General features: G+C 35.3%; 3 protein-coding genes and 1 long non-coding RNA gene across 5 annotated transcripts; 1 reads left to right on the top strand and 3 right to left on the bottom strand.

Moving 5' to 3' along the window:
- Nucleotides 1-1023: 1023 nt before the first annotated feature.
- Nucleotides 1024-22950, bottom strand: LOC107708005 (diphosphoinositol polyphosphate phosphohydrolase 3-beta-like). Its single transcript, XM_016512146.1, has 7 exons — nt 22946-22950; nt 13104-13108; nt 9664-9840; nt 3603-3713; nt 3421-3465; nt 3221-3308; nt 1024-2117 (listed from the first exon to the last, which is right to left on the bottom strand). Exons 3-7 carry the CDS (start codon nt 9757-9759, stop codon nt 1918-1920), a joined length of 540 nt encoding a protein of 179 aa, XP_016367632.1. The 5' UTR covers nt 9760-9840; nt 13104-13108; nt 22946-22950; the 3' UTR covers nt 1024-1917.
- LOC107708006 (uncharacterized) lies at nt 13381-15209 on the top strand. Its single transcript, XR_001636312.1, has 3 exons — nt 13381-14178; nt 14847-14849; nt 15140-15209. It is a non-coding gene; the product is annotated as an uncharacterized LOC107708006 (long non-coding RNA).
- On the bottom strand, nt 15139-19484 carry LOC107708002 (ubiquitin-conjugating enzyme E2 N-like). 2 transcript variants are annotated; one of them, XM_016512142.1, is made up of 4 exons: nt 19372-19484; nt 18021-18267; nt 16970-17110; nt 15139-15205 (listed from the first exon to the last, which is right to left on the bottom strand). In XM_016512142.1, exons 1-4 carry the CDS (start codon nt 19399-19401, stop codon nt 15159-15161), a joined length of 465 nt encoding a protein of 154 aa, XP_016367628.1. In that variant the 5' UTR covers nt 19402-19484; the 3' UTR covers nt 15139-15158. The 2 variants fall into 2 exon arrangements, with proteins under 2 accessions (XP_016367628.1, XP_016367627.1); XM_016512141.1 differs by lacking the exon at nt 19372-19484 and adding an exon at nt 18467-18493.
- On the bottom strand, nt 20336-21504 carry LOC107708003 (39S ribosomal protein L42, mitochondrial-like). The gene is made up of 5 exons (XM_016512144.1): nt 21347-21504; nt 21036-21099; nt 20792-20876; nt 20540-20703; nt 20336-20450 (listed from the first exon to the last, which is right to left on the bottom strand). The coding sequence occupies exons 1-5, from the start codon at nt 21423-21425 to the stop codon at nt 20405-20407; spliced, it is 438 nt and encodes a 145-aa protein (XP_016367630.1). The 5' UTR covers nt 21426-21504; the 3' UTR covers nt 20336-20404.
- Nucleotides 22951-23231: the final 281 nt, after the last annotated feature.

Raw genomic sequence — 23231 nt, forward strand, 5'->3', positions numbered from 1 at the left:
CTGTGGACCCGTTGGCATCTCAGAACAGGTAAGAGACAGTTAATCTGACTCACAAACCTGTAAATCTATTAAAACACTCCTCAGGCCTAATGCAGTTTACAGTTCACGCCTCACAAAGTATCAGAATTCATTGTGAAAACCCGAGATATTAGACTGTACATCTCGTGTGGCAAATAACTTCACCATAACACTCCTGTTTGTTGTTTTACTAAAGGACATAGTCCAAATGTTTTAGGAAATGTACATTTAGTTAGTTTTGCTGTTGACACTTCACATCTCAGTGTAATCTAAAGGAAAGTGTTATTTGTACATCCGCTCAATCCAAATGAACGACTGGCACTGACCTGTTCGTTTTCACACATCAAAACATATCCGCAAGCACACACAAACTAAACATGAGCTGGAGGGACGTGTTGGGGTTCAGTGTGATTACAGCAGATCTGAGATCAGCCCACTGACAGCCACTGGAGAGATGCATTCACAGCAGCAGCCATCAACAAATGTACATCAGTGTTTCAAACAAAAAACAATGACAGTACAATGTGTTGTTAAACGTTTTAAAAAAGGAAAAAGGCACCCAATCCTCACATCTGACAGATATTCAAGGCTTTGCTGGTGCCAAAGATTCATTTGGGTTAATCTCACGAAACATTTACAGCTCATATTTCATTTTATATATGTATATATATTTTTTAATGTAATTTTTTTATGTAGCCTTTTTAATGACCTTTAAAATTTTTTTTATATTGTGATCTATAAAAATATAAATAGATAGATTTTTTTGCATCAAGAAAATGAAACCTATTTTAATGATTTCTTTTTTTAACATTACATCTTCTTTAAAGTTTCCATTTTTAATTGTTATACTTATTAGGTGTTAATTACTGTAATACAGTATTTACAGTACAAAATATATTTTTTTAATTAAATAAGCATGAATTAAGGGCAATAAAACAAATAATACCACACTGTATAAATACAATATAATTTAAATAATACATCATTCATTGTGCACTATAGTAATAACAATATAGGAAAATGTGCCATAAAAATTCGAACGGTCTTGAAAAAAGGCTGCTTTATCTTTCATTTTATATATATATATATAATTTTTGTACTGAAATATGACCTGTGCATGTTCTTGACCAGTTCCATGAGATTTACCCGTTAGCATTTCTTTTTTTTCTCTGACAAAATTCACAGTTCTGTTCTCTTTTCAAAATCACCTAAAGAAAGACCTCATAGAAAGAGTTAAGAGCAGAAAAGATTAATACATTTGCATTTTAGTTAAAAACCATCATACATCATTTGTCATCTTCAGTCTTTTAGTATATTTACAAACGTTTGTTTTTTAATCAAAGCATAAAATGAGATTACGACCCTCCTGCTCACCAACTAATTCCCAGAAATCTCATCGACCAGAATCTCTGATGCTTTCAGGAATCCAGTTATCCGGTCAGGAGCAGCAATGAAGGGGGCTTTTAAAGGGCTCGTCTGAGTCTTAAAGGGAAGTCTGGGGTCACGACAGCGCTAACAGACTGAATTCGGAGGTCAAACGCTGATAAAGCCGCGTGGAATGAAACTGACATTCCCTACGTCACAATCCCAGAATGCCGAGCTCTGCGAGTCAGTGTGATGGAGGAATAATGGAAGTGCACTTCCATGTAACTGCTATGTAAAGCTGGTCAATAATTATTATTCCATTACAACAACTAAAACCCATCAGCCGACAGTAACCGACTTCAAAAATAAATGGTTAAGGCATTCTTCACCAGAAATCCCACACGACTTTGGTTTGTCCCTCTAAAGAACATCCCAAAGGTGCCTAAGAGGTGCTGTGAGGGTCATAAAGGCCCTGGAGATGTGTGTGGGTGGTTCATGTAGACGTGTGTGTGTTGTACTGAGTGTGTGTGTGTCCTATCTGCGTGCGGCTGACGCCGGAGCGCTGAAGAGCGGTGTGAGGGTGCTGGGAGATGTCTGGGGCAGGAGCAGGTTGCCGTTGGTGGTGCTGGATGGGCGACTGATCCGCAGGCGTCTCAGGTACTCGGCGTGAACGGGTTTGTTGCTCTGCAGGACCTTGATGGCCTCATCGACGGGAAACCACTCACGCTTCCGGCCTACGGGACAAATACTGCAGCATGAGCAAAATACACTGCAAAGACTGTAAATATTAGAATATTATGAAATATATTGTGGGGTCTTAAAACTTTCTTAAAACATGGATCATCATCATGCAATAGTGTTTTATTATTGAATTAAATACGTTTTTAAATTAAATTAAATACAATTAAATAATAAAATGGAATAAAATAAAATGTAAAAAAAAAAAAATTTTATTAAGGGGGTTACATTTTTTTGGAGATTTTCTTTTTATCTTTCATATTTTGAAATTTGAATTGAGTTTAAAGGGGAGGATGGGAAAGCACTTAAAAATAATGTATAATTTTTTTTTTTACTGTTTTTGAGATTTTCTTGTAATCTTTCATATTTTTGCAATAACGATAAGGTTGAATTGAATTGAAGTGGGAGGGCAGTTAAAAAAAAAAAAGTACATTTTGTTATCCTTTATATTTTTGCAATAAAGATATGATTTAAATTAAATTTAAAAATCTAATTAAATAAATGTAAATTTTAAAGATTAATTTATTTTTAGGGAGCAGGAAATGATGGGAAAGCAGTTAAAATATATGTATATTGAGTTTCTTTTTTTTTTTTAAATGTTCTTATCTTTCACATTTTTGCAATAATGATATGTTTTCAATTAAATTATAAAATAAAATAAAATTACATAAAAATATAAATTAAGGGAGCAGGGAAAGGATGGGAAGGCCATTAAATATTTATGTCTATTTTCTTGTTTTCTTAAAGATATAGTTAAATTGAATTCAATTGAACTGAACTGAATTTTATTTTATTAATGGGGGATAAGAAGGCAGTTGAAAAATATATCCTGTATAGATCCTGTTATTTATATTTTTGCAATAAATATATGAATTCAATTAAATAAAAAAATCATTAAATTTAAAAACACATGCAAATAGAGGCATTTTCACTTGTGGTCTCAGACTTATAGACTCAACAGCATGAAACCAGTGTGTGTGTGTGTGTGTGTATAATATACATGCAGTCAGGAAATAGCTGAACAATCATGAGACCCCGAGGGCTAAATACCTTCAGATCCATCACAAAAGAAGCAGCACACAAACACACACAAACTCACCAATATTGACCGAGTCCTCCCAGGCATCCAGCGTCTCTGTGACCGTCAGAACATACACATACGTCCGGTGTTTCCGGTCCTGGTTCTGCTGTTGTTGAAAAATAAACTCTTTCAGTAAGAGGGACTGTAATCGCCTCATCTCATGATACATCCATTCAGGAGTCTCAACCGTCCAATCAGGAGAGAGAGAAGAGCCTTACCTCAAACACACCGAGCAAACGTCCTAATTTACCCTTCACTCCAGCCTGAGGGAGAGAGAGAGAGAAGGAGAGAGATCAAATCCACAAAAATCTTTCATTTAGCCATGAGACTCCCAAAGTCAGGTAAATAACACCAGTAAAACCCTGACTGCTAGAAATGATGTTAAAAGACAATGTGTCACCTCCTCAAAGACCTCCCGTACAGCAGCTCCACACGGCTCCTCCTCCGGCTCCATTCCTCCTCCAGGAACAATCCACTGATCCGGGTTTCGACTGCTGCTGACCAACAGCACCTGCAGAAACCAGCGCAGTGGTTATAGCACAGGATTATTGTGATTTATTGGTGGTTTGTCACAGATACTTCTTCAAAACACACCAATCATTTATTGAGATGAATGAAAATTATTTTGACGCAAATTTCGCGATCTAAAGGGTTGCACACAAGCCTACTGTATTTGTACTTGTATTTGTAATACTTTAGAGTCTGGCTCAGTGTTGTTTTATATGTATATATATATATATAATAGTTTTAATTAATATTTTGGATTAGTTTTTATTTTTATATTTTATAAATATATTAAATGTATTATCATTTTAATTTTAGTTTTAGTAATTTTGTTGTGTCACTTTTATTATTTTTTTTCAATGTCTATATAGTTTATTTTTTTTATTTAAATGTATTAATTTAGTTATTTTAATACATTAAGTTAAATGAGAATGTTTCCTTGGAATAAAGTAAGTTTAAGGTTTTATTTTATTTCAGTTAAGTTTATTTTATTTCAAATTAAACTTTTTTATGGTTTTAGTTAATGATAATCTGACCACCTTTTCAGAAACGAGCAGGAATACAATACAAACAAAATATCATATTACAGAGCATTAGAAGGGTATACAGCACATAAAACATTAATTACAAGTAAAAACGGCACAAATTAAACAACAATGTTTGCATTGCTTTCCTGAGCTTAATAGTTTTAGTAGTTAAACATGTTTAATAGTTCTTCTAGTTAATAATAATAACCCTGGTGTGAGTGACTTCTGACAGATGGATGCTGCAGAAGTGCAATTGTGATGGTACATCTTGATCTCTGATTGGCTAATCCTCCAGCTGCTGATTGGTCCTCAGGTGTGTCCTACACTAAGAGGATTGTGGGATTGATGGTGGTGGCATTGTGACATCACGTGCATCTGTCAAGTTCATGACACTTGCTGTCACCTGGCATGTTCTGGGCCAGACTGAGGTTATTTTTACGACGTGCTGAATAGCTAACCACGAGAACGGGTCACCTGCTTAAAGAGAGCCGAAATCACAAAAGAAAGCTTTCTTTACACAGGATTTGAATATATATGTGGCATCTTAAAGTTGTGTACTCAAAACACACTCACAGTTCTTCTGTTTACATGCAATTCTCCTAAAACAGCTGTTTTCTTGAAACACGTTAGTCCAGTTCTGGTTTCCCACAGATAACCAGGGCCGGTCACACATGACCATCAGCTTAAGATACAAAAGAGCTTATTTTCAACCACTCAATCATCAAAACAACTATGACCTGTGTGTTCTTGTCACTCAGTGATGAAGTACAGTACCATACAGTTCAAGAAAAGTACATGACAATGAAACCTCTTATACAAACAGGTTTGAGAATCACTCAAACACAACCAGTAATTTACGGTCCCATAATTCCACCCTGCTGAATCTCATGAAAACACATGCATATCATAATTGACCCCAAAACAACAAGAATAAAACAAGGATAATGTAGAGTCACCCAATCATTATTGCAAAATAAACTCTGAAATGGTGATCAGGACTCAAAATTGAGGGGTTTTGTATCTTATTGCAGGGATGTAAAAATCAGTCTGGAATAACTAACCAAAAATAAATAAACAAGTAAATAATAATAAACAAAGTTATTCTAGACTGATATACACATGCACACACACACAGTTGTAAGTGCATTATATATTTGGATTATAATTTATGACATTATTTTTATGATATTTTTATTATATTCAAATGCTTTTTTCTAATTTTCTAATTATTCTCAATGGTGATTCTAATTTCTAACTTAATTCTATCTTTTTACATTAAGTCAGCAAAAGGCAATAAAACAGAAATTGTGTTGAACATATAATTCATTATTTAAATAATATATTGTTGATTGTTTTTAATATATCATTAATTTTTATTAAATAATTATATAACATGCATAAATAATATATAATAGTTTTTTTCCCACATTTTTCACTTCTTCATATTGTCTTAAAGTCAGCTTGAAATCAAAATCTACTTTTTATGATCTATCGATTCGTGATGGACATAATTCAGTTTTTTTTTTTGTTCAGAAATTCATCACATTGCTGTAGTAAAATGGATGGTGAATGTTATTTCATGTTGATATGAAGAGATTCTCAGAGACGCATCAAGGACGTTTTTAATCAAAACAATGTGGGTGCAAAACATGAATCATCAGGTGTTTAATTAATATGACGAAATCACACTTGAATCCAGCGGTCAGAACCAGAATGATTAAACACTAGAGCAAAGAGATGAAGTATCATATTGATTTAGAGTTAAATGCACAAACATAACAGATCTGACATGATTTTTTACATGTAAACTCACCACTGTCTTTCATATCAGGATAAATAGGATTATATTTTAAAATCTAATTTTCTCACCAAACGACCAGAGTTTTCCGGTTTCTGTGACTTCAACCCAATGTCATCGCAGCACAGCACCATGAACTTATTACAAGGACAAACCCCCTGGAGCAACCCTGGGGTTAAGCGTCCTGTTTAAGGACACACCAGTGCATTTCATTTGAACTAACCAGCCTTAACCACCACACCACAAACAGACCCAGACAAGAAAAATCTATCATCACATAATAAAAAGTCAGGTGACTACAGTGAACCGTGTGGTTGAAATCATTCTTGAGTGCCTATGCATGTGACTATTTTAGCAGTGGCATGTCACAGTTATTCTAAATCTGCTGTATGTTTACAATAACTCAGATTCTGGGAAAACATGACTGTACATGTTTAATACTAAACATGATGCTAAATGGCGTAAGGCATCACTGATTTTTGTTTACTACTGTGAAGCTGCTTTGAAACGATCTGTATTTTAATAGCGATCACTGTATTTGATCGCATTGATTATATAAGCTTCATTATTTGCAATATCCAAAAAGTAATCTCAGCTATATTATGGTTGCTGAATAAATGCAATTATGGTACTTCTGTGCTACAACACACAGCATTTTTGTTAATTATAGAAAAACATTAACATTTGGAATTATTGCAATTAATATTAGGAATTTGAGAGAAGCCTCTTAAATGGATAGTTCACCCCCCAAAAAATAAATTCAGTCATCATTTACTCACCCCATGTTGTTCCAAACCTATGAGTTTCTTTCTTCAGTTGAACACAAAGGAAGTATTTTTTCCATACTATGGAGGTCAATGGCTACCAGCAAGTTTGGTTACACACATCTTTCAAAATATCGTATTTGTGTTTAAAAGAGGGAAGACATTCATACAAGTTTGAAACAATTTGAGGGTGAGAAAATAATCACAGAATTATCATTTTGGGTGAACTTTCCCTTTAAGAGTTTTTTGTTTATGATGTAGAAAGATAAACTTGCACATGAGTTGATGTTTTCTTAATTTATGCTTACATGAAAGTGCAATAATTCTTATGAAATGCAAAAAGAAATTTCTCAAATGAAAACAATCATGATTATTAATTTGACCATTATTGAGCAACATTAATCTGTACTGTATAAAGTGCTATTGACTCTTTAGACACCTGTAGCATTTTATAGTCATGCATTTTTGAACAACTGTAAGCTTTTGTATGAGACAAATCACTAGGATGATGTTTAGATTCTGCTAACACGCTCTCTGTCTCACCGTCGCTGATCGCCGCTGTAGCGAGAGACCGAATCTATAAAGTGCGCTGAATGGGAGGGATTTTGACTCAAGCGATCGCCGATCCTCTGTCCCCTGCTCACCCTCTTTCACTCCGACACAAAGGGCAGCCATTTCAAATGAGTTCCCCCTCACTTACACAGACATGCACTGACTGTGGATCAGTCTGGAGTTGGCATGCAGTGCCAGGACTGTTTGTGGAGATGCTCTGAGATCAGCAGGCATACAGAGTGGATATGAAGCAACCCCAGATTTACACCAGCAATCCCACACGACAGCTCCAACAACTCAGATTCTTCTCTTTGGTTACTTGGATACAAGGAAGTGACAGAATGAAGGATTATCAGAAAAGCAGAAACCTCTGAAAATGGCCACTTAAAAGGAATCGACTTTCACCCAAAAATGAAAATTTGCTGAAAATGTCCTCACCTTCAGGCCATCCAAGATGTAGTTGAGTTTGTTTCTTCATCAGATTTAGAGAAATGTAGCATTCCATCACTTGCTCACCAATGGATCCTCTGCAGTGAATGGGTGCCGTCAGAATGAGACTCCAAATAGCTGATAAAAACATCACAATAATCCAGATCACTCCAGTCTATCAATTAATGTCTTATAAAGTGAAAAGCAGCGTGTTTGTAAGAAACAAGTCCGTCATTAAGACGTTTAACTTCGAACCATCACTTCTGGCCAAAAAAATGAGTCCATAATTTATAACAATGCTTCCTCCAGTGAAAAAGTCAATTTCCTATTGTCTCTCACCTCAAAATCCACCCACATATTTGTTCAGAACTGTTTTGGGTTGTAAACTGTGCTTGATGCATATTTCTCTCCTGATTCGGACCAGATGACTTTTTCACTGGACTCATATTTTAGCCAGAAGCAACGGTTTGATGTTAAATCGTCTTGATGGATTTGTTTCTTACAAACACGCAGTTTTTGGATTCACATGATGTTGTTAACTGATGGACTGGAGATGTTTGGATTATTGTGATGTTTTTAATCAGCTGTTTGGACTCTCATTTTGATGGCACCTATTCACTGCTGAGGATCCATTGCTGAGCAAGTGATGGAATGCTACATTTCTCTAAATCTGTCACCATGAAGAAGCAAACTCATCTGTATCTCCAACGGTCAACAAATTTTCAGAAATTTTCATTTTTGGATGAACTATTCCTTTAAGCACAAAATTCACTAGTGTGCATCAACGCTTACATATATTCAAGTTTATGATGTGATTAATTATTTACAAGATGCACTCAAGGCTTTACTGGTCGCCCACAAGATGATTGCACTCTTTTATTGTCTCTATTCATATTAATCACACATTAAACACAAAAACTCATAAAAAGCAGCTCTCTTTGGGGCTGATACAAGATATTCAGCAACAAACCTTTACAACAAGAAAATCCAAAAATGAGTTAATATTGCAAGGGTTTTTTTTTTAATGTGATTTTTCAAAAGGTGTCACTGGGTGTTATATGCCATTCAATCTTATGTCTTTTCATGACAGTCCATTGTCAGAGGTGGATGAACCTGGTGCAGCTGTATACTGTACATGCATAAACAGAGGGAGTTTCAGAGAACTGCAGTCTGACGTGCTTTTATTGCATAACTGTACTATGGAGGCCCAGTGACCGACAGTCTAAAGTGCCTTTAAGTCATGATGGGTGACAGGAGACGAACATGTGTGCAATGACAAGATAGATAGATAGATAGAGTTTTCTAATGGGTTATTATGCAGTAGAAACAGGTTTACTTGACTAATGAGGATCAATGGGATTTTGGCCAGCGCAGGGTTGTGTGACAGAGATTACAGCCCTGGATGAGAATTAAATGAACAGATGTGCTCTAGATTACACTGTGCAGTGATCTGAGCAGTGCATGCTGCAAAAACCTCACTTTCTAAGAACACTTAACAATGATAAACTGATCTCAGATTTTTTTCCAGCACTACAGATGTAAACAATACATTGTCTGGTGTGTCTGTATAGTGCATTATTTGTTTTGTGTATGTATTGTATGCTGATGCACTGCAAATTTCAAATTCATATCATCAATCTATGCATCTACGTATCCATCCATGATGAAACACAGCACTGATGTACTAGATGACATTACATGACAGCATACTAGCACCTGATTGATAGCTCTTATATATGCAATATATACATATTTACTCAACAAATATCTGTATGCTCACATATATTCTGGCTGGGCCACAGGTGAAAGTGTCAGTGCGTGTTGATACACCGATTTATCATCCGAGCATCATGTCTGGTTTAGATAACGAGGTTAATATCTCCGTACCTCATCCTCCCGTTCGTTCTTGAAGCACAGACACGCCGCCCGCCGCTTGAATCCTTCCCGGTCGTACGTCCGCGTCTGGTTCGGTTTGAACTTCATGCTGAAGTCCTGTCGGTCCTTCCGTAGATTTATCCGACCGGTCAGCAATGCTCCGTGAACGGCCCGAGCTCCGTGAGTCACCACCGACGGCGAGAAGCAGACCAATACTGGGCTGGACCGAGCCTACGGGTTTGCGTTGGTTTTAAATCCAATTTAAATCATTCCTCCGCGTTTAGTCCAGCAAATTCGATTCTCTAACGACAACTCTGCATTCCGCTGTCCATTCCCAGGTCAAAATATCTCGTTTCCCCCGGTATATATATACGTGTGTGGTGGGCCGGGTGCGAAATTACTAACGCTAGTATGTTGACGGCTTGGTACTTAATATTCATGAGATAAACCGTCAGCATTGGAAGGTTACCAGGCAACGTCAGCATATATTAATCAACAGCGTTCACCATTGGAAGGCAACTCCTCGACGTCATCACACATTAATTAATATGCATAAGCGACACCTTGGCCGTAGTAGGATTTGTAATTACCGGCCGCAGCGCTCGAGACCTCCGTCAGGCGGATCCGTGAACTGCGCTCACACTCATCCGTTACCGCATTACTGCGTGGCCTCCTGCCACATATACTGCAGGTAGTTATGACATAATTTGTTTTATCTTTTACTATTCACAACTATTTATATATTAACATTAATGTTAATAGACCTATATAAATTAGTTTTTTAGCCAAGACACGTACTTTGAGCATCAGATAATTCACGGTAGACATTATCCATAGACACTGAGAAAGTTCAAAAGTAACGTTCCTGAAATGTTTGCATAATGAAAAAAATGGAACGTTTCTTTAAGGTTTTCTCTAACATTTGCATAACCTAGAAAAAAATGTTTAAACAACGTAAAAATAAAAACGGGGAACGTTAACAAACCATTCTTAGAACATATTTTAGTTAGCTGATTATTTACGTGTGTTCCGACAAAATATGTAGATATGAATGAAAACTACATGAATGCAGAAAATAATGAATACTAAATAAATACTGTACACCGTTCCCATCCAGTTGCATATACAGCAGTGCATTAATGCATTTAATGTAAATTAAATAATGTAAATTAAATAAAATGAATACCATTTGTAAATTTTTCATTAATGTAGTGCTGTTAATGACAACCTGGAATGCTGGACTTTGGCATAGATACTGATCTGATTGAATTACGATGATGACATTGTTTAACTTTGACAACAAAAGAATCTGACAACATTTTTTCTGTTATCACTGTGCAAACATGATGAAGAAACAGTTTGGGAGAGACTTGTCATTAGCAGATTTGAGTGAAACTAGAGGCACTTTTAATGATAAACGCTCAAAGACTATTTTCAAGGTAGGTTTACTGGTAAAATCATTCGTGTAATTGGGCGTTTGACTCAAAACCAAATAGTTACTGGGATATAGACCTGTGACAACTTGCCCTATAATATTATTATATATAATATTATTATAGAGAATAATTTTTCTTGGGTGGATTTAGTTACCTAAGACAGGGATCACTGCACATGCCTGCAGTCGTCATGTCTTTAATGAGTGAATTACAGACATCTGGTTAGTGAGGAATGCTCTAAAATCTGTTGCATTAACTTAACATGTGTCATGCTGACATAGAATACCACCTCAACTCAACATGGGCCAAACTCATTAAGCACATTAATCAGTACAATGTAAATAATTGTTTGCCATGGGCTCAACAGATTTTGAGACAGAACAGAGAAGTGTGAATCTGTTCACGGCCTTAATGAGATTACATGGATCTGATCAGAGCAACAGCTGCCACACACTTACTGAACGTGACTTTTAATTCACATTTATTGAGCTGCACGAGGGTAACCATCTTGTTTTTGTAGAATCCGAAACTTCATAATGAATATGAACGTTTACTGGTCAGAAATACTCATCTGTTAGTGCTAAATAGTAAACAGTAGTCAGTTCTATTCGTGACCATATACAAACACTCTTGACATTATTACAAGCTATGCTCCCAAGGTCTTTAGAAATGTCGTAATGGTAGCCATTCAGACACTGCAGACATAACAAACGGCTCATTAGAAATGAGAAAACAGAAACAAGAGACTGTTTTGATTGCTCTCGATGTCTTAATCCTATAAACGGCCTGCACACACACACAAACAAACATACAGGACGGAGAAATGTGGAAGTCAGAAATAACTTGCAGCTCTGCAGCACTGCTACTCAGACAGTTATATAATGTGTGTTTGGTAGAAGAACTGAGTCATGTGGAACAGAAGAGAGATAAGAGCCACCGTCCTGCGGTTCTCAGACAGCTCGATTCATAAATCCAGCAATGAAGCTCTGTCAGAGGTCACTGCGGCTCAAATACAGTGAAAGTCTGAGTCAACACTGGAAATCTGGAATTAAAAGTCCCATTTAAGAGAGACAGAACTCCTTTTATATACTGTACTGGAGAACTGACTTTTAATTTAAAGGCTAAAATTATTAATTTCAAATTAAGGAATGTTATTTGTATTAAACAAAATATATGAAGCCTTTGTTTTTATAAACTTGAGCAGCTGAGTGGATGCACCTTATGTTCATTTTTAATTACATACCAATTTTGCTCTAAATTGTCAAAAAAAAAAAAAAAAACTGCAATTGTCCATGTGTTAGACCATCTAAATATACTGTAATTATTTTTCAGATGCTTCTGCCACCTCATCTTTGACAAAGTAATACTGTAACAGCTGTAATTTAATAAACAAATTATCTTTTGTACAGAAACATTTTAATCGGAAATATGGTTTAAAGGGACTTCTCTCAAAACCAGATCAATTTTCTATTTTATTTGAAGAAGCAAACTTTCACATTAACAAACTAGCAAGGCAGTACAGCCATGTTTAAGCATAATTCATAGTCGTTGAGATTAAACAACTGCAGTGTTTGTTTTCATGCCATTCATACTGTGAAATTATTTGACAAACTGTATTTTTTATCTGCTGAGAGGTTTTAAGCTACAATCGGTACAAAACTGCAAGATGTAAACTCAGAATTCCATGAAAAAAAGAGCTAAAACAGTGAGATATAAACTCAGAATTCCAAGAAAAGTGTAAAAATTGCAAGATGTAAAAGCAGAATTTAGAAAATGTTAAAATCGCAAGATGTAAACTCTGAATTCCAAGAAAAGTGTCAAAATTGGTAGATGTAAACTTAGAATTCCATGAAAAAAAACTAAAACTGAAATATAAACTCAGAATTCCAAGAAAAATTTCAAAATTCCAAGGTTTAAGCTCAGAATTCCACAAAAAAGCCAAAATTGACCATTCGCAGAGAGTTCATTCATGTTCATTTCGTGCTTTAAGTATATATGAAAGACGATTAGTTCACGTGGAGCTTTAACTGAGACAATACAGTGATCTGTCATTACAGAGCCACAAAATGGTATTTATTGTTTGATTTTCTTTAAAAATGACAAACTTTGAAAGCTGAGAGTCCTGAGACCTTGTTTCATACCAGAAGTAACCTGCTCTTGTCTCATCTATTGGCACATTGTCGGTTTCCTCTTTACTCTGCGGTGTATTTTTTACTGCAAGATATAAACTCAGAATTCCAAAAAAGTGTCAAAATTGCAAGATGCAAACTCAGAATTCCGAGAAAAAAAAGCCAAAATTGTGAGATAAAATACACTGCTACCTTTTTTTAATTCCATGGCAGTCACAAGCTACCATAACAATCAGATTCGAACCTGTAAAAACCCCTCAGAAATAAAGAGAACAAACCAAATAACATAACAAAAAATATTTTTACTAAAACTGAACATTTACAGATTTAATTTTCCCAGACAAGTCATACAGATTCCACTCCAGCCGAAACACAAACCTTTACACGCACACTCACACAAGTTTCGTTTGGAATACAACAACGTCAGAGCAGGTTCTGTCAGATAGGCAATGATATAGACGGGTTCACCACATGCATTTAATGAACTGAAGAGTTTCACAGGAAGGAAAAGGAAAATAATTCACATCATTTTGTCCCTGACCGAGAAGCAGCATATATGCATCCCACGTTTAACGGGCCCTCCCTCTACACCCCCTAACATAAAAATGAACTAACAAAAATGAACCATCCACCTGGAGCCTACAATCAGTTTGCAGTGAAATCCACTGCGCTAATGACTGTAATAGAGACTGTACTACACATTCTGACAGGGTCCTGTGTAGTGACCACGCAAGGGATGCTGGGAAACCCCAGGCCATTTCCTGGCCGAACCCAGAAGCAGAGAGATCATATAGTGGAGCGAACATTAGCTCTGACCAGGAACACACCGACACTCACCCAAAGGGCTGCAGTAGTTGCTTTTGAATCGTATTTTTTTTTTTCCGCTTGCTGTTTTAATTTGTCTGAGAAAGTGTCCTTTAAATGCAAAAGAAGACCGGAGGAGACTGTTCCACTTCTCTCATGTGATGCCACCGTTTCCTTCTTCTAAACTTCAATGTTGTTGCCGGCATAAAGCCTGGTCCATGTTCGGGCTGTGAGAGAGAGAAAAACACCCTCCAGGACATTAATTAAGATCATATCGATTTAATTTGGGTGAATCTCAAAAAAACAGTCATAATACAATAATGAGAATCAGAACAACTGGAAATGCAAAAATGACAACAACAAAAAACAAACAAACAAACAAAAAAACATTGAAAGTAAAAAAAACTTAATGGTCTTAAAATGGGTTTCATTCTTTTTTTCCTTTTGATTACTGAGTGAACTGAGCTGAACCTGTTTTTTTTGTTGTTTTTTTAGAAGCCAATTTCCACAAAAAATTAAAATAAAGTAATTGCAACTTTTTCTCTTGCAATTCTGGCTTTGTTTTTACAATTTTGAGAGATATAAACTGGAAGAAAAAAAAAAACTGAATTGTCAGAAAATGTTGCAATTACCTTTATTTTTTTTTATAACTAAATATAATATGGTGGAAATAAAAGTCAGAAATGCAAGTTTAAAAATAAATAAATAAAATAAGTACAACAACAAAAAAAAATCTATTGTAAGGTGGAATGTTCTTAAAGATTTTTTATTGGAGATTTTAAGTGATGATAAATGTGAATGTAAATCCGAAGCAAATACATTACAGTTGGTTTAAATGTAATGTATCTTGCTTTTTGACTATGGTATTTACCCGTCATATAAATGAAGTTTAAGACATCACAATGAAAAATAATCTTTTAAAGAATCTTTTACTAACTAAAAATTAGTGCTGGGCAACGATTAATCGCATATAAAATAAAAGTTTGTTTCTGTGTATATTTATTATGTATATATAAATAAACACAAATGAATGTATATATTTAAGAAAACTGTTATGTTTATATATTAAATATATTTATATATAAATTATGAATATAAATATATAACTATTTTCTACAGATGCCACCGTTTCCTTCTTCTAAACTTCAATGTTGTTGCCGGCATAAAGCCTGGTCCATGTTCGGGCTGTGAGAGAGAGAAAAACACCCTCCAGGACATTAATTAAGATCATATCGATTTAATTTGGGTGAATCTCAAAAAAACAGTCATAATACAGTAATGAGAATCAGAACAACTGGAATTGCAAAAATTACAACAACAAAAAACAAACAAACAAACAAAAAAACATTGAAAGTAAAAAAAACTTAATGGTCTTAAAAATGGGTTTCATTCTTTTTTTCCTTTTGATTACTGAGTGAACTGAGCTGAACCTGTTTTTTTTGTTGTTTTTTTAGAAGCCAATTTCCACAAAAAATTAAAATAAAGTAATTGCAACTTTTTCTCTTGCAATTCTGGCTTTGTTTTTACAATTTTGAGAGATATAAACTGGAAGAAAAAAAAAAACTGAATTGTCAGAAAATGTTGCAATTACCTTTATTTTTTTTTATAACTAAATATAATATGGTGGAAATAAAAGTCAGAAATGCAAGTTTAAAAATAAATAAATAAAATAAGTACAACAACAAAAAAAAATCTATTGTAAGGTGGAATGTTCTTAAAGATTTTTTATTGGAGATTTTAAGTGATGATAAATGTGAATGTAAATCCGAAGCAAATACATTACAGTTGGTTTAAATGTAATGTATCTTGCTTTTTGACTATGGTATTTACCCGTCATATAAATGAAGTTTAAGACATCACAATGAAAAATAATCTTTTAAAGAATCTTTTACTAACTAAAAATTAGTGCTGGGCAACGATTAATCGCATATAAAATAAAAGTTTGTTTCTGTGTATATTTATTATGTATATATAAATAAACACAAATGAATGTATATATTTAAGAAAACTGTTATGTTTATATATTAAATATATTTATATATAAATTATGAATATAAATATATAACTATTTTCTACATATATGCTGTATGTGTCTTTATAAATACATAACAAATATACACAGTACACACACATATATTATGTACACAAAAACGTTTATTTTGGATGCGATTAATCATTACCCAGCACTACTAAAAACACATAAGGATGCTGAAATCTGAAGCTAGAAATGTTTGCAGGGTGTCTACAGATATGAACAAGTTAAATTTAAGACTTTTTAAGACCTTTTTAATACCACCTTATGTGAAATTTAAGACCAAGCCTGTGATGGAAATACACATTATATTACATATGTATATGTAATATTTAACGCGTTTAAATGTAAAAAGAAAACAAAATATCATCGCTGTCAAAAATTCTATGTGTTATTACGATATACAGTGAGTTTTTCATATCAGCAGACAAAACATCCATTTAAAGTAGTTCGGAGGCTGGACAGCGAGCTGGTGTTCGACTGTATTCTGTAACCGCAATTCTCTCTGATGACGCGGTAACTACACCGGGGTGGGAAAAGTACTCTTGATGGACACTCACTGGGTCCGTTAAGACTAGAGAAATTTTTGTGGTAATGTGACCAAAAATATTTAAGACCTACTGAATCTGAATTTAAGACATTTTAAGACTTTTTAAGGCCTTATTTTAGGAAAACTTTATTTAAGACATTTTAAGACTTTTTAAGGACCCGCGGCCACCCTGGTTTGGAATAGGAACAGAAATGAAATAAGTGAGAGATATTCTTCCTCGTCTTGGCAAAAGGAGCACAGTGGTGAAACGTCTCAGTTAAATATTTATTACATGGGTAATAACAATAAATAATAATTTCTTCCAAACAAGTACAAGTAATAAGACAACAACATAAACGTCTAGCTAGTGCTGATGAGAAGGTCTCACCTGTTTCAATGGCTTGAGCCTCGTTGCTCTTCCACTGTTCAGCGACATCATTAGCCAGCGGGTCATCAGGGTTTGGAGCGCTTAGCAGAGCCTGGATAGAGAGCAGCACTGTACGGATCTGAAGAGCCGGAGACCATTTATCTACAAGAGAGAAGAGACAGACATGTGACCATGAGCACTATAAAGCCTACAGCATTGTATTTGATACATGAAGGTCTCTAAATGATCAAAACTTTGCTGTTAAACCTCTTGCACACAATATACTACATGCCTTCTGTCGTCTGATTGGTAGTTTTTTAGCAAGTAAAAGCTCTTTTAATATAACTGTACAAACGCCCACCTTCAGCTTCACGTGTCTTTTGGCTGACAAATCTTGACTGATTTTTATCAAGCAAACGTCAGAATAACTATAGTAATATTTCCAGATGAACACTTACTGGACTGAAGCAGCTCAGCTTTACTTGATTCTCCATCATTTATTTTTTAGAAAAATCAGTGCGTCTCAAATCTGATCATCAGGATCTTTTGAGGAACGTTTGTTTCCAGAAGCTTTACTTTCACTGTTCCTCAGCGCAGGAATGATCTTCACAAGCCTCCAGAACATCTCACATCTTCTGAGGAGCGTTTATTTCTTCATCTCTCAATCAGCACTGGATTGCATTGCATTATATGTTTTGATCATGTAAATATCATCTTAAGACATATTATTGGAGATACAGAGTGCTGACTGATCATTTTACGCAAGTATCAGCTGTACTGTAGATCTCGGTTATTTACATTACAAACATTAGAATTGTATACTTTTTGTCCATATAAATATCAGCATCTGCACCAGACTGAATTTTTTTTTGCTCAGTTTGAGTCACTGAATAAAATTGAGCTGTTTTCCCTTCATATTCTCACTGTATCATATTATATGCACCATAAAATCCTTATATATCAAATATAATACAAAACATGAAACACATATGCAAATTTAAATAAACTCCTCTATTAAAAAAAAAATCAGACTATTATTTCATATGTCAGGCTTTACAAACACTATAATAACCTTTCAGGATGTCCAGACAGATCCTGCCCAGTTTGTCCACATTAGGATGGTAGATTTTGGTCATGAATCGGACCTTGGGAGCAGCCATGGGATACTCCTCTGGGAGGAACAGCTCCAGTTTGAACGTCCCGCCCTCAAAGGGCGAATCCTGCGGCCCAGAGATCACCACATGGAAATACCGAGCGTTTCCCTCATCAGGCTCCGCTCTGATTCCAGGCACAGGCTCGGCCAACAAGCGCTGCGTCTCCTGGCGAAACACACACGTGTGAAACGCAATGCCAAAGTCATAGGTTCGAATGCATGAACTGATCACATGTAAACCCTGAATGCAATGCAAGTCGCTTCAGATAAAAAACATCTGCCAAATGCATGAATATAAATGTAATGATACTGATGAACTTTATTTGGTTTCAGTTGCATGAAAGCAAAATCCATTTAGAAAGTACCCGCAGCTGCATTGAATACTTTTGATAAAGTTTGTCCATAAAATGCTTTAAAAAATGTAGAGAGGCACTTAGTAGCAAGCAAACTAAATATCCACAAGCAGAACGATGTCTAAGAAATTATCAGTACTTTTTGTAAACATACAATTAATGGAGATTCCTGTCATTTTATGTGACACCAATTATTTGATTTACACCAGTCTACTATTGACAATAATAGACTGGTGTAAATCAAATAATTAGTGTTATAATCCATTAAAGATAAACCAACGCCAAAATGGCACGTGACTGTGTAGGTGAACTGTGATTGGTCTGTTTAACAGTCAATCAGACGACGGTCTCCTCCTGTCTAAGTGGGCGGTTCTGGGCCAGAATAAGCTGCAGTGTGGATCAGACTTGCTGACAATTAAAATTCTGCAATGCAAGATTAGAATCGTGTAGACAAAACGCAAACAAGTGGTGAATCTCTGTGTACTTAAAATTCACTAACCACATATTTACGACACACACTCTTTCTAAACAGCTCAATTCATTTCCTGTTTGCATGCAAACTCTCATTGAACGGAATATTCTGCTAACACATGAACACATTTCCAGTATTTCCCAGCGCGGCGCGTGAGATCCGCATCTGTAAACACCCGGAGTCTCTCAGCTGACAGACGCGCATCGCTGCTCGCTTACAATCCAGAAAGCTCTGATGCCACTGCTCTATGTCGCTCTTTCTATGAAGACTATTCCCATATATTTTATGTGTTTGAAACAGTGAGCGCGCGGGAGCCTCCCTGCTGCAGCGCGAGCTCGGGCCAGCAGCAGCACGTGCCGTTTTCTTTCATTTTTAACGAATTGCTTTCGCAACGCGCACAAATACCGCAACGGAACGCACAAGACAAACATTATGGGAATTATACCTTAATAATCCTGCGGGGCAATCCAGCCATCTTGTTTTATTAATGCGGTTTGCGCCGTGGCCCGGTCCCTGCAGCTCGCGTTGAGGTTGACAGCGCATGCGCGCAAGTCTTCCGGTAAAAAACATCATCGTCTGTTCCGAATAGTTTTTCTGGGAAATGTAGTTTTTCTACTGAGTGCCTACTTTTTTGTGTGTGCATTTCTAATTGTTTAAATGTTCCCCCCCACCTCTTAAAACACTGTATAATCTTATACATGTATTCTTCTATTCCTTTATTATTTGTTTTAATATATTTTGCATCAATTATTAATCTTTTTTCTTTATTGTTCATGATATGTTATGATTATTTTTACATCCTTTTCCTTCTTGTTTATACATTTAAAATTAATTACTTTTTTTTTTTTACTTTTGTATTGTTCATTTTAGTTATGCATCTGTTGATTATTTTAAACCCCTCTTTATGTATAGCACTTTTAATTGTGTATGAAATGTGCTATATAAACTTGCTTTACCCAAGTAAATGATCTATTAAATACAAGTTTTAACCAAATGAATGACTTCACCAAAAATTTAGAATGTGTTATACTACGCTGAGAAAATAAAAAGATATCATTCATGTCAATTGATATGGTTAACATTAACATTAATTATTTTGAATTAGTTTTCATTTATATATATAATTTTTTATTAGATTTTTGTCGTGTTTCGTCATACATTATTCGTTTTGTTTTTTAAATATCTATAGTTTTAACATTTTTTTTCTCAGTTTTAGTTTTCGTTAATTTAGAGCTTCAAGTTAAACTAAATAAAAATGATAAACGTTGCTTTGGCAACTTTTTAAAAACTTTTTATATTTTATTTCAATTAATGTTCAAATTTTATTTCAAATATAGATTTTTTCAAGGTTTAAGTTAATTATAATATGATTGATAACAAATAAATTATAATACACAATACATTAAACCAATAGCTGAAGGAAGGGTTTATTTAATGTGCAGAAGTACATGTACAAAGAACATTAGAGAAGACCAGGACTATCGGTCTTTGGGTGGATTTGGCTTTCTGCGTCTGGAGTGATACCTGTAGTGAAAACAGAAACACAAACCAGTTCATTCAACTGAACCGAGGCAGAATATGTTGTTTTTGTCCAGTAGAGAATGCAAACTCACTGTCCGACGGGGTACCAGCGGTGTTTGGTGGTGTAAAACATCTTACTGAGCTCCTCTATGGTCGGGGCCTGTTTGTTATTTAAAACCTCTTTACCGAGTCTGGCTTTGAGCACCTGCTCGTGCGTCTCTGCATGATCACTGACGACATCCGGCCTGACGATCGGCTACAGCAAACAAACAAAACACACACACTTATGCACAACATCTCCACAAATCGGTCTGTTTTGCACTTTCACAAACCATCATACGCACCTGTGTGAACTCATAGGGTACGTCTTCTGCCGGATGATAACACACTATTGTGTTTCCATCAGCTGTCACTGCGATTTCCACATCACTGAAACAGAAGAGATGCATTTTAGAGAAACAAGCAACACAATGACACTTTATCTGATATGGGTGAAGTCTGACATGCAATAACTGCAGATGCATCATAGTAACTGAACAATTAAGTGTGCATTTATGAACACATTATGTACGCATTGGAAACACTGACCTGTTGTCGTTAATGGACGAACCTCTGACAGTAGATTTGTTGTGAGATGACAGAAAAGTTCCAACTGAAATCGAAAAACAGCACTTTTTTTTTTTTTTGTCGTTTTCTTATAATCTCGGAGTTGAAAGTGAACACATACAAGCCAAACCAGCACAAAATCACTCATTCATAAGGTCAGAAATGTTGTAGGTTATACAGTACAGCACAGTCCTACACTCTGGCTGTGTTTGCAACACATTTACACTAGTTACGCATACAAATTCATCTTATTTATAACCAAAATGTGACTGTTTTTCATTATGAGATCTCACCTCTGAATGGTCTAATATTTCTGCTGGTGTTAACGCGATTAAACAGGTGAGCCAGTCTGCTGATGTGACCCGACGCCATGCTTTCCGCTAATAGAACTGAACCAGTGGAAGGGAAACGGAAGTTAGGAACACCGCGGCTCAACAAAGACACGTTTTGCAACGTTTTCGGACTATATTATTCACGTGGCCCATAGTTTTTAATCTTTATTGTGTGTTTTGTTTAGTTCTGTTGTTATAATCCGAACTGTCTTGAAATTCGACTCAAAATATGCCCTGATTTTTTAATGAAGTTCAACGAGGAATTTGGTTTTTGAACTTTAGAGCGCCCTCTAGCGGAACTATTACAAACAGTGCGCTACATAAATATTCCTCCGGGTAGGAAACAATCCGCGCCGTTGGCCGTTCAGGTCCCATTGCTTTATTTAATCGATAAAAAACATAGTCATAGTAAACACCGGCAAAATAAATAAACTAATAAAATCAATCAATCAATAAATAATATTAACAATTATTTACAGATAAAATAAATTGGTGTCTTGCAGTACCTCGCAGCCCCACTAGGAGGAAGCGTAACACATGATACAAACCACCTTTAGAAAAATAAAATATATAATTTTAATAAAATTAAACTCCACTATGACTTTAATGAAATTTAGATATTTTTCTTTCTTTAAGATATGTGGTATTCATTGTTATTATTAATCTATTTATTATAATGTATTAACTTTGCAATGCATGGAGCGCCCTCTGGCGGCATAAATATCCAGTTGCGGTTCCAATATCCCAACATTACTATATTACATGGATTATCACAGAGCATTAGGATAAAATAAATCACAAAGCCAATTCGTTTTCACTAACATTTACGAAAGATAGTATTTTAAAGGAGCAAAAAAAATAACCGTATCACCACCAGCAGTACCGCCATACGCCACTGGAGGGCAGCGAAACCGCACATAGAGATCGTTTTACATCAAAAGGATCAAATAAAATCATGGATCAAATAAAATTGAATCATTAGGATAAAATAAAATCATGAAGCCAATTAGTTTTTACTAACATCTATGAAAGATAATATTTTAAAGGGGGAAAAAAATAAACTTATCACCACCAGCAGTACCGCCATACGCCACTGGAGGGCAGCGAAACCGCATATAGAGATCGTTTTACATCAAAAGGATCAAATAAAATCATGGATAAAATAAAATTGAATCATTAGGATAAAACAAAATCATGAAGCCAATTCGTTTTCACAAACATTTAAGATAGATCATATTTTAAAAGGAAAAAAAACAAACAAAAAAAATTATCACCAGCAGTACCGCAGTACGCCACTGGAGGGCACCGAAACCCCAACATAGAGATCGTTTTATTCAAAAAGATAAAATAAAATCATGGATAAAATAAGATGTATTCATTAGGATAAAATAAAATCATGTAGCCAATTATTTTTCTCTAACATTTATGAAAGATAATATTTAAAGTCGCAAAAAATAAACGTATCAACACCAGCAGTACTGCAATGCGCCACTTGTTTTTCATTATGAGATCTCACCTCTGAATGGTCTAATGTTTCTGCTGGTGTTAACGCGATTAAACAGGTGAACCAGACTGCTGATGTGACCCGACGCCATGCTTTCCGCTAATAGAACTAAACCAGTGGAAGGGAAACGGAAGTTACGAACACCGCGGCTCAACAATGACACGTTTTGCAACGTTTTCGGACTATATTATTAAATCAATCCATAGTTTTTAATCTTTATTGTGTGTTTTGTTTAGTTCTGTTGTTATAATCCGAACTGTCTTGAAATTCGACTCAAAATATGCCCTGATTTTTTTAATGAAGTTCAACGAGGAATTTGGTTTTTGAACTTTAGAGCGCCCT

Source organism: Sinocyclocheilus rhinocerous, unplaced genomic scaffold (genome assembly GCF_001515625.1).
Source record: "Sinocyclocheilus rhinocerous isolate Xijiao unplaced genomic scaffold, SAMN03320098_v1.1 scaffold475, whole genome shotgun sequence".
Classification (NCBI taxonomy): domain Eukaryota; kingdom Metazoa; phylum Chordata; class Actinopteri; order Cypriniformes; family Cyprinidae; genus Sinocyclocheilus; species Sinocyclocheilus rhinocerous.

Excerpts from the sequence above, each read along its gene's own strand:
- LOC107708003 (XM_016512144.1), bottom strand. The coding sequence starts at position 21,425 with ATGGCGTCGGGTCACATCAGCAGACTGGCTCACCTGTTTAATCGCGTT. Across the intron at positions 20,877-21,035 it reads TCGTCCATTAACGACAACAG|TGATGTGGAAATCGCAGTGA; the intron begins GTCAGTGTTTCC and ends CTTCTGTTTCAG. Across the intron at positions 20,451-20,539 it reads CGCTGGTACCCCGTCGGACA|GTATCACTCCAGACGCAGAA; the intron begins GTGAGTTTGCAT and ends TTTTCACTACAG.
- LOC107708002 (XM_016512142.1), bottom strand. The coding sequence starts at position 19,401 with ATGGCTGGATTGCCCCGCAGGATTATTAAG. Across the intron at positions 18,268-19,371 it reads TGCCCCGCAGGATTATTAAG|GAGACGCAGCGCTTGTTGGC; the intron begins GTATAATTCCCA and ends GTGTTTCGCCAG. Across the intron at positions 15,206-16,969 it reads GGCTCAAGCCATTGAAACAG|CCCGAACATGGACCAGGCTT; the intron begins GTGAGACCTTCT and ends TCTCTCTCACAG.
- LOC107708005 (XM_016512146.1), bottom strand. The coding sequence starts at position 9,759 with ATGAAGTTCAAACCGAACCAGACGCGGACGTACGACCGGGAAGGATTC. Across the intron at positions 3,714-9,663 it reads AGAACGAACGGGAGGATGAG|GTGCTGTTGGTCAGCAGCAG; the intron begins GTACGGAGATAT and ends TGGTTTCTGCAG. Across the intron at positions 3,309-3,420 it reads GTTTGCTCGGTGTGTTTGAG|CAGAACCAGGACCGGAAACA; the intron begins GTAAGGCTCTTC and ends TTTCAACAACAG.